General features: G+C 46.6%; 1 protein-coding gene across 1 annotated transcript in view; it reads left to right on the top strand.

Annotated features, from left to right (window-relative positions):
- The window catches only part of ITGA9 (integrin subunit alpha 9), a 314996-nt gene that overhangs the window by 138131 nt on the left and 159519 nt on the right, over positions 1–17346 (top strand). The window contains exon 16 of the mRNA XM_074345242.1: positions 17173–17322. Coding sequence (XP_074201343.1) covers positions 17173–17322 — 150 coding nt within the window. The remainder of the gene's footprint in view (positions 1–17172; positions 17323–17346) is intronic.

Raw genomic sequence — 17346 nt, 5'->3', positions numbered from 1 at the left:
GACTTCACCTCTTGATGGAGGGCGTAACAAGGTCATATTGCAGAAGGACATGTGGAGTGGGAGATTTTTTGCAACCATCTTTGGGACATACAATCTGTAACAATAAGTGAATGCCCAAACAAGTGGCAGTAATGGTGGTTGTTACTGGGTGACAGAGAGGCACTTGGGGAAAATGTCTTGGAGGAGGGGAACTGGGATCCACCTTGAACTGTGGCTGGGGGAAGAGGAAGAGCTAAGTGTCCAAGGCAAGGTTCATAAGTATGGATGGGGAGTCTTGTTTACAGCATGAGGAGGGACAGGGCTAGATAGGCTGACTGGGTTGAAAGGCTTGTTATATCGCCAAAATTAGATTTCAAAAATTTTCCAGTTTTATTGGGATATAATTGATACATAACATTGTGTAAGTTTACCGTGTATAGCATGATGATTTAACATATGTATATACTGCAAAGTGATTACCACAATAAGGTTAGTTAGCACATCCATCACCTCATATAGCTCCAATTTCTTTTTTTGTGTATAGTGAGAACATTTAAGATCTATTCTCTTATTAATTTTCAAGTATATAATACCTTACTGTTAACTGTAGTTACCATGCTGTGCACTAGACCCCCAGAACTTAATTCACCTTGTCACTGGAAGTTTGTACGTTTGACCCCCTTCCTCCTTCCCCCACCCCCACCTCTGGCAACCACAGTGGCTCTGTTTTTAATTTTTTGAGGAACCTTCACACTGTTTTCCACAGTGGCTGCACCAGTTTACGTTCCTACCAGCAGTGTAGGACAGTTCCCTTCTCCACATCCTCACCAACGTATCTCTTGTCCTTTTGGTAATAGCTGTTCTGACAGCTGTGAGGTGATATCTCATTGTGGTTTTGAATTAAACTTCCCTGGTGAGTGATTTTGAACATCTTTTTGTGAACACCTTTTGGCTATCTGTGTATCTCCTTTGGAAAAATGTCTGCTCAGGTCCTTGGCCCATTTTTAAGTCAGGTTATTTGTTTTTCTGCTGTTCAGTTGTACGACTTCGTTATATATTTTGGATATTAACCCCTTACTAGATATATGGTTTGCAAATATCTTCTCCCACTCAGTACATTGTCTGTTCATTTTGTTGATAATTTCTTTGGATGTGCAAAAGCTTTTTAGACTGCAGTAGTACTGCTTGTTTGTTTTTGCTTATGTTGTTTGTACTTTTAGTGCCACATCCAAAAAAATCATTGCCAAGATCAATGTCAGAAAGCTTTTCAGAGTTTTATGGTTTCAGGTCTTATATTTAAATCTTTAATCCATTTTGAGTTAATTTTTTTGAGTGATAGTGGAATCCAATTTCATTCTTTTGCATATGGATATCTAGTTTTCCCAATTACATTTATTGAAGGGACATTTCCACCGTTGAATATTCTTGCCTTTGTTGTCAAATATTAGTTGACCAATTAGTTGTCAAATACTAGCATAGGTTTGGGTTTATTTCTGAGCAGTTCTGATCCATTGGTCTGTGTGTCTGTTTTTATGCCAGTAATGACTGCTTAGATTATTACAGCTTTGTAGTGTACTTTGAAATCAGAAAGTATGATGACTCCAACTTTGTTTTTCTTTCTTAGGATTGCTTTGGCTGTTCAGAGTTCTTTGTGATTCCATCTGAATTTTAGGAGTTTCACCATTTGGGGAAAAAATATCTGTGGTGAGATTATGCCAGTTAACCTATAAAAGTATGTGGCCCAGTCGTGGGCGATGGTGATTGATCAGTGTTAGTTGAATTCAAATGTGACAGGTGCCAGTGCTAAAGAGATCGAAAGGAAAAGAGACCTCACTCAGAGCATCTGTTGGCCAGTGTTCCCTCCCTTTCCCACGAACAAGAACCGGGTGTCTGTCTCTTTTTATTACTGGATTAAGATCCCACAGTATCCAGTAAACCCAAAAGCTCTAGCTCAGAGGTATATTAAATGGTATCTATTAAGTCGTTTAATAAGGTTTTCGTGGATAGCTATGACATTGCTTCTTTTGGTGCTTACGGATGTTTAAAATAGCCAAGATTAAGGACAGAAGATTTGAAAAGACAGGCAGTAAGGAAGGGTGATACCGAAACACTGAAAGGAAGTCATGGTAGAGCCAAGAGGTGAAGGTTCAGATAAATGTTTAGTAGGAGGTTTATGCGTGTATCACACACTAACTGTGGGTGTAGGATCCGTCTGGGAGGAAAGCTACCTTTCTCAGCGGGGTGATCTCCAATTCACCAGTGCCTTCCTTTGGGGGGTTGATGTCCATTTCAGTTCACATACATCTCAGGAAATGTTTATTGAGTGTCTGCTCTGTCTTCCATGCCCTGGGACCATGGCCTCTGTTCCCAAACAGTTCAGTCTAGTTTGGGGTGTGAGAGGGGACATGTTAACTAATAAATGCCATGTGTTGCTTTAGATGTCATCTCAGAAGGACAAGGAACAGTGGGGGCTGGAGGAGTGAGACATCCCCTGGGGGAGTCAGGGAAACATGAGATTCCAGAAGAGATTCCATGGTCTGGAATGCCTGTGGGGGTCTGGAGAGATGAGGAGAGGGAAGGGGTAGGGTGTCCATTGGATTGAGCAACATGGCAGCCGTTGGTGATCTTTGCCAAAACCAGTGGAAACAGAGTGGCCAGGAGGAGAATGGAATAGACCAAAGAGTGAAGGAGTTTTAATGAAATCCACTGGAATTTTAATGACCTTGTTTTATCACAGGTTTAAAAGGAGCTACTTTCTTCTCTTGCTAATGAAGTGAATGAAGCTAAGCTGCTGATCATTCAAAGCAACTGTACTGGCTCAGTTCTCCCCTAAACTGGGCACATAGGCCCGCTGTGGTTTGAGGCGCTTGGAAATCTTGTGGGGTCGGTATTTTGACTCTCTTCTTCATCTGAGTCACGGTTCAGGGTTTTCACATACCACCGAGGTCCAGGGCAAGCTTCTCAGCTTTCTAGGTACCCTCTCAGGGCTCATGAAGCAGCAGGCCTGCCCTGGAGAGGTCAAGATTCTTTTGTAAAAGCAGTGAACTCTACATGCAGCCCAGAGAGCCCCCTCTTACCACCCTGCCCCTTCTGTGCGCTCACACAGGGAACCAGATGCTTTCATGTAACTCCCAGCATCGCAGCTGCTCTGTGGTACCCTGGCCCAAAATACCTATCCAGGACCAAATTCTTAAAACCCTGGGAGCCCTGGGGTGATTTTGAGCTCAGGCCTTGAACCTGTCATAAAATGTAATGGACGGTATATTTTTAACTGCTGAGACCGGTGAGTTCATATATCCTGTGAGGACTGAAACAACACATTTCTTTCTACAGTTTTTGAAGCATATTTTGAAGCATTTCAGAAACCACAGGATGGTCTCTCTCATTGTATGGTTTCCTGCTAAGACAAAAGTCCTTGATTGTTTTTATGCGTGGACCCCTTTGGCTGTTGGGGGAAGCCTACAGACCCCTTCTCAGAATAATGTTTTTAAATGCATACAATAAAATACACTGAATTATAAAGAAACCAATTACACTGACAGTCAGCTATCAAAATATTAAAAAGAAAACCCACATTTATGCTATAGTGATATACCTGCTTTTTTTTAATGCATCAAATAATGAGATCTCTTGAAGCATGAAGGAGCATAAACAATATTTTGAGGACTCTGCAACTGTAATATGACATGACAAGGTGTCAGATTTCTATAGGTGGCAGTTACAGCTCTGATACTTCTGTGATTTGCTGCCTCTATTTATTTACTTATTTATTGAAGTCTAGTTAATTTACGATGTTGTGCTAGTTTCAGGTGTACAGCAAAGTGATTCAGTTGTACATACATATTCTTTTTCTGATTCTTTTCCATTGTAGTTTATTATAAGATACTGAATATAGTTCCCTGTGCTATACAATAGGTCCTTATTGTTTATCTGTTTCATATAATAGTTTGTCTAGGTTAATACCAAACTTCTAATTTATCCCTTCCTGCTCCCTGGCCTTTCCCCCTTTGGGAACCATAAGTTTGTTTTCTATGTCTGTGTGTCTCTTTCTGTTTTGTAATTAAGTTCATTTTGTATTATTTTTCAGATTCTACATATAAGTGATATCATATGATATTTGTCTTTTTCTGTCTGACTTGGTTCACTTCGTATGATAATCTCTAGGTCCTTCCATGTTGTTGTAAATGGCATTATTTCATTCTTTTTTAATGGCTGAGTAGTATTCCATTCTATCTCTATATACCACATCTTCTTTATCCAGTCATTTGTTGATGGACATTTAGGTTGCTTCCATGTCTTCGCTGCCTACGTTTACAACAAGAGGAAATGCTAAATTTCAGTGAGAAGTTAATAAAAAATAAAGACATGTATATTTTTTTCCATCCCAATTCACAAACCCCCTGAATTTTCTTTTAGGTAAAGAACCCCTGGTTTAAGATACAATTTTGGTTGAAAGTAGTAAAACAAGCAAAAAGGTGTACGGTTTATATGACCCACAGCAGTAGGTCATCACCTGTTCAGGGCTGAGAAGCTCATTACTAATCCTGTGCACAGGCCCAGTCCAAGCCCTTTGAGCACTTTGCCTTCTGTAAAGCTCGGTGCCTTATGTACAGGAGACAAAGGTGCTCTGTGAGCAGCTCTGAAAAAGGAAAAAAAAAAAAAGATTTACCTTGAGGAGGCCTGGAGCTGATCTGTGTCTTTAATGCATGGAGTGCTTGCTCTGGTCTTTTTGAGAATAAATTTTAAAAAGGGCACAGTAAAACCCTGAGCTGAGGGGATTGGAGAGGACTGGTTGGAATGATAGTCCACGTACCATCCCCACACTTGGCCACTGTTGATGTGCATCTGCTCGTAGTTTGCAGACACAAGTTCCGGGTCATCCCTGGCCCTTTATCCAGCTTGTCTCACCTCTTTAAGGGGACTGCAACCAACAAATTCATTGTGGAATTTATTATGTGGTCTCTCGCATCCGGTTCCCCAGAAGCAGAATCCGAGCTGGGGATTCCTGCCAGAGATTTATTGGGGGGAGTGCTCTCAGAAGGGAGGGAAACAGAGGGAGGCAGAGAAGAAAGTGAGGAAGGATGTGGTCTCAGGAAAAGTCCAGCCTCGGCCTGATCCCATGAGGAAGCTTTGGAGTGTGAATCACCCCAGAGCTTCTCCTCCCAGAGCCCAGCTGGATAGCCTGTCAGACCACTGCCGCAGCCAGCCGGGGGACTGGAGCACATACTAGTTTTCTATACTGCATAAAAAAAAAAATACATATTTAGTAGTTTAAAACAATGCCCATGTATCTTCTCACAGTTTTTGTGGGTCAGGAGTCAGCACAGCCCCCTGGGCCCCCAGCTCAGGCCCTCAGAGCTACGATCCAGGTGTCGGCCGGGTCTTATCTGAGGCTTAGTGTCTTCTTCCAGGCTCGCGTGGTTGGTGGCTGAATTTCCTATCATTGCAGCTGGCTTCTTCAAGGTCAGCAGGAGGAGGGTCCCTCCTGCCTTGGGTCTCTTAGCTCAGGGAAGAACTAAGCCTTCTTTTAAAGGGTTCCCCTGAGTGAGCCCACCCAGATACTCTCCCTTTTGAAAAACTCAAATTCAGCTGACTTGAGACCTTTACATCTGCAGAATCCCCTCACCATTGCCATGTAATGCAACATAATACGAATGATGTGTATCCTATTTACAGCCCTTCCCACACTTGAGGGGTGCGTTATACAAGAGCTGGGGCATTGGGGATCATCTTAACAATTCTGCCTATCAGAAGGCATCACAGGCAGGCATCTCCTGTCAGCCAAGGGCAGTTCTCCCGAGGAGGTCTTAGGTGTAAGCAGTGGTAGCCAATGCCTAGAGCAGCTGCGGGAGGGGCTGCACCAGCTGGTGAAGGGCACCTGGGCAGGACACTCAGAGCATCTGCTCCACATGGGGCTCTCCTGCCATCTGTAGTGGATGGAATGGAAACTCCTTAGTGGAAACCGCTGGCTTCAGTAGTAATCCAAGTTTAATGACGGACATGTGGTAACATGAAGATGCAGAATACTTTTGTGTTTATTGAAGTATAGTTGATTTACAATGTTGTGTTAGTTTCTGGTGTACAGCACAGTGATTCAGTTATACATAGGTTTTTTTCATATCCTTTCTCATTATAGGTTATTACAAACTATTGAATATAGTTCCCTGTACTATACAGTAGGACCTTGTTGTTTATTCTGTATATAGTAGTTTGTATCTGCTAATCCCAAACTCCTGATTTATCCCTTCTTCCATCCCAGCCTTTCCCCTTTGGTAACCATAAGCTTGCTTTCTAAATCTGTGAGTCTGTTTCTGTTTTGTAAATAAATTCATTTGTGTCATTTTTTAAGATTCCACATATAAGTAACATCATATGGTATTTGTCTTTCTGTCTGATTTACTTCACTTGGTGTGTTAATCTCTAGGTCCATCCATGTTGCTGCAAATGGCAATATTTCATTCTTTTTTATGGCTGAGTAGTATTCCATTGTGTATAAGTACAATGAGGTATCACCTCACACCAGTCAGAGTGGCCATCATTCAAAAGTCCACAAATGATAAGTGCTGGAAAGGGTGCAGAGAAAAGGAAACCCTCCTACAATGCTGTTGGGAATGTAATTTGGTGCAGCCACTATGGAAAACAATATGGAGATTCCTTAACAAACTAAAAATAGAGTTACTATATGATCCAGCAGTCCCACTCCTGGGCATATGTCTGGAGAACACGCCAATGCGAAAAGATACATGTGCCTCAGTATTCATAGCAGCACTGTTTACGATAGCCAAGACATGGGAGCAGCCTAAATGTCCATTGACAGATGACTGGACAAAGAAGTTGTGTTATATTTATACAACGGAATACTACTCAGAATACTTTTTGACATGATGCTTTAAAACAGTAATTTTTTAAAACCACTGTCAGACCCAACTAAAAAAAAATATTTATAGCATCACTACAGTCTTAAAGAAATACAGGTCAAAGCTAATGTGGAATGAGCTGCCTTGGGAATCTGATTGCTGCCCCACCCCCACCCCCTTGTCGTTTGATCTCACACTGTGAGGGGTGAGACGAGCATGAGGACACATCATCACACAATACATCACACACCCAGGGTTGGTCATGTGGGCCAGATGCTGGTTGGAAGCATCTCCTGGGAGCTCTCAGGGCTGGATTGGTTGTTTTCGAGACCTTTTGCAGCTATCATAATGCTGCATTCTCTGCCACATTCCTCTCCCAGTAAGAGGTTGGTATTCACAGGCTCCACAGGGCTGTGGGCATCCCTCCTCACCTCGGTTCAAAGGCTTCCCTGGCCACAGCCTCCCTCTCTGATCCCTGCTGCCTTCACACCCCTTCACAGAGTCTAGGGGTGCAGGATGATGATCTGTGATCGGGGCATGCCAAGGGGTTCAGGGTGGGATGTTGAGCAAGCAGGGGCTCTGTCTCTCCTTACTTCCAGGTCCATGTGTGATCTGTGTGTTGTGTAGTGTGTGTGTGTGTGTGTGTGTGTGTGTGTAAGTATGTATTTCTGCTGCCACATGCTTTGTAACACTGAGTTACTGTGTGAGCTCGGGTTCTCTGGGCACAGAGCTCGAGATCTGGATTCACTCGCTCAGGAGTTCACTGTGGGGGTGCTCTCAGGAGAGGGAATGAGGGGGAGCAGGGTGGGGCCCAGGAAGTTGCTGAGCAAAGATGTGTCAGTTGGAGATGAGCCTCAACCTGATCCTACAGGGAGCTCGGGGGCATGATGTACACCCAGAGTTGTCCCACTTCAAGGCGAGGGGTACCCCCTTCAGATATTACCAGTGAGGAGATGAGGTGGGGCGTTAAAATCTGCTGAGTGAGAGGGCTCCCATTTGACGAAGCGAATTTCTCTGTAAGAATTGTTGTGGACTGATGGAAGCAACCGAGGGATGGGGGCACCAGCCCCGCAAAGATCCCATCCTCCTCCCTTTCCATCCTGTTAGTCCTTCAGATCACCTCTGGGCTTCTCACCCTAAAGCTGGCTTTAAAAATTCATGATGGTCCCCTATGCCCACAGTTATGTGCCTTCACCTGGTTTCTGAGGTCCTGCAACCTGGTTCCAGCCCTCTCTGTCTGCAGCACCCCCCCTCCCCTGGGATCTTGCCCCACAGACCTTTGTCAAGTGGTGATGCTGATGTGATGCTGATGCAGTGGACACAGCTAGCTTTTACTGAGGACCAGGAGCTCTCCATGGTGCTTGGCATCAGGGGTCTCTAAACTTCACAACAGCCATGCAGGGTTGACTCTGGCAGCCTGTTTTACATCTGAAAAGCAGGTTCAGAGAGATGAAGTGAAGTGACCAGCGTCGCACAGTCTGTAAGAGATGGAGCTGGGACTCTGTCCGACCAGGACCGTGGATGTCACAGTCCTTGCTTTCCACCTTGTCTGTTGCTGCCACTCAGACATGCAGTTGTCTGTTAGCCCTCCACATCATCTCCACCAACTGATTCCCATTCCCCCATCAGCTGCTGAATGTCTCATTTTCCTTCCAGGATCACCTCCTCTCTGAGGATTTCTTGACACTCCCAGTCCTACCCAACTCTGGGTCAGAGAGGTTCCCTCTCACCAGGTCCCCACACTTCTTATCCAGGCATTTTCTCCTCCACACCTTGGCTTTTTGCTCACACCCTCCCTGCCTGCCTCCTCTCTGCTTCCCTTTGCCTCACGTGGTACCTGGCAGGGGCACAAGGCAACCAGGTGCTGGCTGCAGGCAGCCTAGCTGATGTTCCCCTGGAGGGCCAACCTCAGTGTCAGTGCATGACTCTTCCACTGCCGCCCACACGCAGCTGTCATCCCGGCCCTGACCTGAGCATCCTGTCCTGGCCGTTGCCCCTGCACGCCGGCCTTTCAGACAAGAGCATGTTCAGTATTGTCCAGGAGACCAGGGAGCACAAGGCAGAGCTGAGGTCTGGTTCCTGCAGCTACAGTTACCACTGTGAGCGAGCCCCACCTTTCGTCACTTCCCACATTGCTACCATGTAATGACAGCTTTCCAGGCAGGGGCTGAGGAGGGGAAACATCCTCATAATAAATGTATTGTTCGATGCTAAGATGCAGCCCTGCTTTGGAAACTTGAAATGGGAGGCTGAGGGAAGGCTTTAGAATCAGGGAAAGACAGCAGTAAAAGAGAAAATTTTTAAGGGCCAAACTATGTCATAAGGACCTTGGGGTTGAGGAGGGGCTGTGGCCAGAGGGCTGGTGTCCTCAAGGAAAGTCCCATAAAGGAGGCAGCCTTGAGCTGGACTGTGAAGAGTGGGTAATGTTCCGTCGGGACAAGGGCACTGCCGACGTGGGACCTGCAGGACCAGAGGCACAGGTGGGGTCAGTAATCAGGCCTGAGCAGATGCTCTTAGGACAGTTGTGTCCCCTTCCTCAAAAACTTGCTTTATCAGGTCAAGATGCAGAGAGCGGAGATTTCAAGGTTCTCAACTGCTCGCTGAGCCCAGTCGGTTCCCTCTCCCCAATTCTCCTTCATGGAACAGGCAGAGTCCACTGAATGGCAGCACAGAGGTCCCTATTACCTCCGAGGATCCTAGAGCATCTGGGCTGAGACCATTTGGTGAAGGAGAGGAGAGGAGGAAAGCCTGCCTGGGCCAACTCTGGCCGTGTTCCTTTTCTTGGTTACGTTTGGAGCATCTTCTGTGTGAGTTTGTGTTCACCTACAAATGTTGTTATTAAAGCCACCTGGGAGGTTTGAGGATGGGAGATGGGAAGAGAGAGCCAGGAGAGGAAGGGAGGAGCCGGGAGAGGAAGAGGGAAGCCAAAATGCCATTTCCCCTGGAAGACACAAGGGCTGGGTCATCACCCTGCTGGGCTGGTTCCATCTGGGGTCATTTAGCTGCCAGATGATGCTTGGTGTTCTCTGTGATGTAATTCACCTGTCTCTTTGCAAAGAATGTTGAGCAAGGATGTCGCGTGCTAGAAAATTGTCAAAAGTTCTAATCTCCCATTAGCATGTTTTTGGAGTGGATGCAGAGAAAAAGAAAAACAAAACAAAAATCACACAAACATATAAATTGACTAAATAAGCAGTCCCCACCCACACAGACTCTCAAATATAAAAATAAACCATTGATCTACAAAATTTTCATGAATTATCATCGTTCACAATAAAGTGGTTCTATTTCAGCCTTTATCATCAAATACTAAAAGTAGAACTTTAATTCTTTTATAAGAAATAACAGATCAGTATCTTCCTAATCCTGGGATAGGGAAGGATTTCTTAAACAAAACCCAAAAAGCATAATGTTAAGAAAAATTCATTAATTAATTTACATTAAAAAAAATTAAAGAAAATAAAAACAAACGATTTTTCAAATATCCAGGGAGATGTTGTTTTATCTTTGAAGAGGGAAAAGCATCAATGGGGTTATGTGATTTTCACAGGTAAACAGAATAATGGATGCCAGTATGTTCATGGGGGAGTAATGGATGCTTTCATGCCTTTCGTGTGCACTGATGCCTGCTAAGGGGTCATATTCCAGACTAATCATGATACCCATTTCCGTAAGATGATATTTCATATAAAGTAATACATAGTCATAGTTAAAATCACTGATCTCATTGAGAAAATTACATAATTTTCTCTCTTGGTTTTAATTGAAAGTTTCATTTGTTCATTTTAAAATTTATAGGACTCTAAATGAAGCTGCACTTGGCCTCAGCTTGTTTTCTGGTGAAATGAGAAGTAGGGTCTTGCTACATGCACAGTGCATAATAAAGATTCATCTTGCAATAGGGTGCTTTTTACAGATTTTCGTATCAAGGTTGCCACTTAAAAATTATGGTCAAAATGATAATAGCCACTGTGTACTGCCTGACCTTCAGTGTGCTGGGCATTGTGCTTGGTGTTTTATATAATTACGAAGATTATTAATTATATCATTCTAAATATGTCACATCTTTTTTAATTGAAATATAGTTGATTTACAACGTTGTCTTAATTTCTGGTGTACAGCATAGTGATTCAGTTATACATACATATGTATATTCTTTCTCAGATTCTTTTCCATTGTAGGTTATTACATGATATTGAATATAGTTCCATGTGCTCTACAGTAGGTCCTTGTTGTTTACATCTGTTTTATATATGGTGGTGTGTATCTGCTAATCCCAGACTCCTGATTTATCCCTCCCCACTAAATTTCACTTTGGTCTTTTCTGAATTTCATTTCCGAATTTTCTATCCTTTTTCTCTCCTTACTTCAGTCTTCATACTTTCTATTGACTTGCCTTCTGGGTTGCTGGTCTTCTCTCCTGCTGTGTCCAGTCAGTAACTAACTACCTCTCTCAGCACTTCAGCCGCTGCCTTCTGCTTGGCTTGTTAGTCCCCTGGCCCCGTGCTGCTGCGGAACCGCCGGTGCCTGGAGACTAAATGTGGTGTCGAGCATCTGACCCTCCTCATTGTGCTTCCCTTCTCTGTGGGATCTTGGCCCTCCAGGCTGGGCTGCCTCAGTTACCCTGGGCTTTAGGATTGCCTTTACAGGCTCATGAGACTGCCAGACACTCAGCTCAGAAACTCGAAAACTAGGCCTTTCAGGTTCTCAGCAGCCTCTCCTTCCACACTGCTTACAAACCTGGAAACAGCTCAAGGGAAACATTCCTTGATACCTTTAAACAGGTGTGTGTGTTGTCTAGATTTTCCATTTCCCGGAGGGAGGGTGGATCTTCAGCATGTCACTCTGTCATTACTAGAAATGCAAAATCCTGTTTGCTTTTAAAAAAATCTTCAAGCTTGTGGGAATTTTAATTTAAGCTTCCCTCTTACACTTTTTTTGTGGGGAAAGGTAATAAGGCTTTTATTTACTGATTTTGATGGATATACTGGGGATTGAACCCAGGACCTTGTGCATGCTAGGCATGTACTCTACCACTGAGCTGTACCCTCCCCTCCTCTCCTCTTACACCCTAACTGCCATTCTAATCATTCTGATCACTGAGATAAAGGAAAAGGTATTCCACATTTGAAGACTTCTCTTTTCAAGGAGTGCCTCCCAGGCAATCGTAGGCAGTAGAGTTCGATGTCAAGGACAGAGAAAGCGTGGGAAGGGGTACAGGAGGGAGGGGACAGAAAGATTACACGTTTGGAGAAAGAAAAATACTGAGGCCTCTTTAAAAAACACTTAGAGGGTTTTTCCCAAACCAATTATCTGGCTCAATGCTAGCTGCTTACTTGTTTGCCTTCTTTGTTGTTTGCAAATTTAAAACTAAGTCAGTACTTCCTGTTTCCATCTAGTTTACTGCTGTAGCTGCTAGTTAGCTAAGGAGGATAAAAACCCTTCATTTCTTGGGGAAAAAAAGCAGCATGAGATAGGTTCCTAATTCGTGTGACTGGTCGAGGGGTGCACAGTGCTCAGGTCCTGCTGGTGGGGGAGCCGGAGGGTGAAGCTTGGAAACAAATCCCTCAGGTAGTGAAGCTTGTCTTCCCTTGGCCAGGCGGATGGGGTCTGTGACCTGATGGTCCTTACACTCACCAGAAAACATACCACGGTTCCACAAGGGAAAGAGACAGAAGGCTTTGGGGCTTCGGACCCTCGCAACGGCCTCAGTGCCCTAGGATAACTGGGCAGTGTCCTTTCCTCTGGTGGAACCCTTGCGTGAGTGGCCCCGGCCTGTTACGGGCCTCCTCTGCTGGGTTTTCCATCAGAGTTACTTCAGTTTAATTTTCAAAGCAAGGGAATGAATGGGAGGAAAAAGCCAGAAGGACTCCCCATGAAGGAACGGGAGTCCTCCGTCGTGTTTCACTCAGGGCCTCTCTCCCTCTTGTCAGCGGACCCTGAAGGCCCTGTGGTCCTCCCTCGGGGCCCAGCTGAACAGCTCTGCCTGTGCAGTGTGGCGAGGAAGGAGGAGGGCACAGCCTGCCCCTGGGAAGATGGGTGGGGCAGCTCCCTGGAGAGACAGAAGGTCTCTAGTGGGTCTGGATGAGCCAGTGCTGGGGGAGGCTGACCCGGGACATTGGGGCAGAGGAACAGTTTTGTGGAAGAGAAAGGGAAACATGGGGTTTTGGGCCCAAATCAGTGTGTTCTGGGAGATTCCTTGTGGAGTTGGAGTTTGGAGACAGGAGGAGGATTTCTGTGTTGTCACGAAGCTCAGTGTTCACCCGTGAACTGTTTGTACACCTACCTGTTCCCCCTCCTGGTTCCTCAGGGTCCACTCGCTCACCTGATTCTGTCTCTCATCCCTCACCTACAGTCACCACGCCCGCTCACCTCTCCTCCTCAGTCACCCCCACCTCTTCCCCGGCTCCCCATCCCCACTGCTGCATCACGGCTCAGGCCCTCACCATCTTCCCCCTAAACTCCTATGATAGACCCTTGCCCCTGGGCCTATCCCATCCATGCTACAGGTAGAGATCTTTCTAGAACACAGCTTCCTTGCTGGCCTTCCTTCTTCTAGTCTCACCCCCAACAATCCAACAATCCAGAGAGATTTTTCTGAAACTCAGCCTCTAGCATCCCTGCCCCCTCCCAGTCTTCCCTAGATTTTAGGTTGAAATCAGCACACCCTGTCAGCCCTGCTGAGCCCTGGCCTCTGCTTCAGCGTCCTCTCCTCCCACCCAGCCCGCAAGCCTGACTTCGGGCATCACGTGGAATCCACTGGACCCCCGTGTGCTCTCCACCCTGCTGCGTGTACTGGCCAGGCCTGCCCTCTGGCTGATGTCCTTCTGTCTTCTGAGCCCGGGGGCACCTCCTCTGAGAAGCCTGCCACCTTGAGAGGCACCAAATCTGGTGCCCTCATTGGTGCTCCCAAAGCTGCCTCTGTCCAGTACCTGTTACCCGGGGTTGTCACTGTCCGCCTGTTTTCTCCCAAGGTCTTTCAGCCGTCTCCCTGGGGCCCGGCACATGGCCTGGCGTAAAGTAAGCACCCAATAAACTTCACATGGTGCGTATGTTAAGTTCCCTATAAAACCTCAGACGCTGGCAGTTCTGCCACCGGCCTGAAGGCTCCTTCAGTTTTCAAAACAAGAGACTATAGTGGATTTCTAGCAGGAAAAGGTAGATTCCTGCCTTTTGGTCCATCAGAATAACTGTGTTTTCAGCTTTAGAAACTTCGGTTTGTAGTGGTGAATCTTTTTTTTTTTTTTTTTTTTTTGGAGTGTTTTAAGCAGTAAAATCCTCAGCAATTAAGGTCTGCTCCAAAACCCTAAGCCCTTTCCCTGTCCTGAGGAGTGCTTCCACTTCCTTGCGGTGCTGTGCTGAGGGCAGCTACACTTCCAAAAATGCAAAGGAAACCACTGAATGTGGCTGCTGCTTTTTCTTCGCAGCACAGATAAAACCAAACAAACTCAGTGCAGGGAGGAGGGGCTGTCCTTCTGTGGGTGTTGGCTTGTTTCTGATCGCTCTGCCCTCCCCTGCTCCCACGGCTCAGGGGTGTAGGTCCTTTCTGAGCAGCGCTACTGGGACATGTCATAAGAAGATGTTTCTCGAACTTCTTAGTTAAAACGGATTCATGCAGTCAGTGCACCCCTAGAAGTCACAGCTTATCACTCAGCCCAAATAGCTGTGCCCTGACTAAGGCTTCCCCTCACTACGGTCACAGCTTGAATGGCTGCACGTTTAGAAACAGCCTCTGTTTCTTAGGTATTTGTCATTTGTTCACATTCTTCCTTGTGTGAGGATCGTCTCCCCTCAACTCCCCTCTCCACCCTGTCTCCTCCGAAGTAGATAGGTCATTTTTCAGAGTGGTGTCAGAACTTAAAGCAATTGGGAGGATTTTTATACCGTAATTTAAGGACTTCAAGGAAGGCAGTGTTGCTTCTGGTTCTAAGCATGAGTCTGGTTCCACCACTTCCTGGCACAATTTATTTGAGCCCCTGAGCCTCTGTTTACCTCATCTGTCAAATGGGGGCAACAGTCTACCAGCTCAGGTGCTATGCGGATTAAGTGGAAAAAAAAAATCTGAGAAGAGGTTGGCTCAGTCTCTGAAATACATTCTATAGCCATGAAATATTAAGTGACTTCTACCTCCCCCACCCCACCTTCAGTTTCTCCCCCAAGAATAACAACGTGTAGTAACTGACTTATTTTGGCATGAAGGCTTTAAATGCAAAACCTGAAGGTAGTCAACCTTAAAGAAACACTGAAGCGTTCATCTGTGAAAACGTTAAGATTGCACCCCTTCACTGTTCCCTGCACCCAGACAGCCCGTAAATTCTGCTGAGGGGACTCAGCAGGCAGAGGGGCCCAGGTGTGTGTCTTGCTCCCAGAGAGGACATGAGTGTTAAAGATCTGTTCCTAAAATCTGAAGTTCAAGAGAATTTTGTGGTAACAGTTTATCCGATGGCTCCCCTGTCACTCCCCTGAAAGGTCCTTCATTTTATTTATGCTGAACAGTTGACTCTCTTCCCAGTTGAATGCTTTACTGAACACACATAAGTCACGTGCTGGTCACTCAGGCTCCCAGCCCCAGAGTCATCTGTCCCCCACGCCCCTCAGTCAGCAGCCATGTCTGCCTCCCCCTCCTACACCGCCCTGGCCCAGTTACCATCCCCTCTCCTGGGCTGCTGTGCAAGACTTCCAGGGTCTCTGAGCTTGTTCCGTTCAACGTACATGCCCCAATCTCCAAGGGAGCGCAGGGTTCTGGGGCCACCCTGCTCTTTCTGGGAGGCAGATACAGTAAAAAACCAACCAACTCTCTCCCTTTGTTGGACCTGGTGTCTCCCCAATGTATTCAATCACAGACCCTTTCCTTTACTGCCTCCTGGGTACTGAGGTTCACAGAGCCCGTCTTGGGGAAAGCTACACCTGTGTGTTTAAGCAGCTTTGAGTCCAAATGCTGGTTGGTAAAGGCCTCCCTGGTAACATGCTCTGTGCCCATAAAAAGGCAGTGGGGCAACTCTATGTACAGACAGGGAACCACCTCCAGGATACATGCTAAGCCAGGAGAGCAAAGTGCAGCGTGTCATGAGCTACCAGTGCCCGCATATGCTTAGACGGGATGAATACCCCAGAGCTGACAGGTGTGTCTGCCTCTGGAGGGGGCGCTGGGTATCTGGGGTCGGATAGGAGCCCTCTCCTCACTGTGTACCTCTTGGGAACTTTAAAACTTCCTGCTGTTTGAACAGAGCACTAATCTGCTCCAGACCCCACCAGACTTTACATGGCTGTAGTGTGAGGTCCTTGGCTGTGCTCACGGCCCCGGGGTTGGCCAGCCTCTTCCCGCCCGCCGATCAGCTCTCCCTCCTGTCCCACCATCTCTCCCTGACAGATGCATGCTGTGGGGACTTGGCTTGTTGCTCCTACTTCTCAGATGTGCCCTGCTCCCCCTGGAAGCCCACCTCCCACAGAGCACACTGGCCCGGGATGCAGGGATAGTCATCCTTTACTCCTGCCTCCAGCTCTCACTTGTGAGCTGCGGGGCCCAGAGTCCCCGGGAGACAGTGAAACCTGATGCAGAAAAGCCAAGAACTCTTAAGATTTGAGCAGATGTGACTGAAAAACCCTTGCCAGCCTTATGGCTGGGGAACTCAGCCTTGCACCATGTTCCTTTCATCGTGCGATGGAGGAGGACAAGCCCAGCTGCAAGGCTTGGGCGTGTTGCTGATCTCTCTCTAGGCCACCTAACGCAGTGCCTGGCATCTTGTGGGTGTTCCTTGTGACTGTCGACCTGTCCCTCTTGGCTCTTAAAATCCTGGGTTCCAAAGGAAAGAACACAGGCCGGAAGTCAGACTCCAACCCTGGTTCCATTGACTCTGGGTCAGTGACCAGCTCTGGGTAGATACCAGGCCCCTCAGTGCCTTCAGGTCTCCTGCCCTCACACGCAGCCCGTTTTTGTCTCAGTGCAGAAGAGCTTTGATCAGACACCACAGATACGAAGGGTTAGCTTTGCACTTTGAGTACAGATGCTCTCCCGCTCGCCAAACGAGTTTATAAGAATATTTGGAAGATGAGTAAGGTAATGTCTTCCATATGCTCAAGAGCTGGTGATTTCACCCCACGCGAGGTAGAGAGGGAAAGCCCCCACTTGTTAACGGAGTGACCTTGGACGAGACCTTTACTCCTCTCTGCCTCAGTTAGCTCGTCCAGAATGTGAAAGCCATCAGAGCCTACGTCACCAGGGTGGTTGTGAGGATCACATGAGGCAGCCCACAAGGAAGGTCTCTGTAAACTGTGATGTGCCTCGCAGTGCCAGCCGGCATCAGCAGTTCACAAGCCTGTGTGTTTATTGTTCCAGCGGAGGGTGCAGGACGTCATCAGCCCCATCGTGTTCGAAGCGGCCTACAGCCTGGGCGAGCACGTGACCGGAGAGGAGGAGAGGGAGCTGCCTGCTCTGACACCTGTGCTCCGCTGGAAAAAGGGACACAAGATTGCTCAGAAGAATCAGGTAAGAGGCTGAATGCTTGCGGCT

The sequence above is a fragment of the Camelus bactrianus genome, chromosome 17 (assembly GCF_048773025.1).
Source record: "Camelus bactrianus isolate YW-2024 breed Bactrian camel chromosome 17, ASM4877302v1, whole genome shotgun sequence".
NCBI classification, from domain to species: domain Eukaryota; kingdom Metazoa; phylum Chordata; class Mammalia; order Artiodactyla; family Camelidae; genus Camelus; species Camelus bactrianus.
This window is presented reverse-complemented; position numbering and strand designations above follow the sequence as displayed.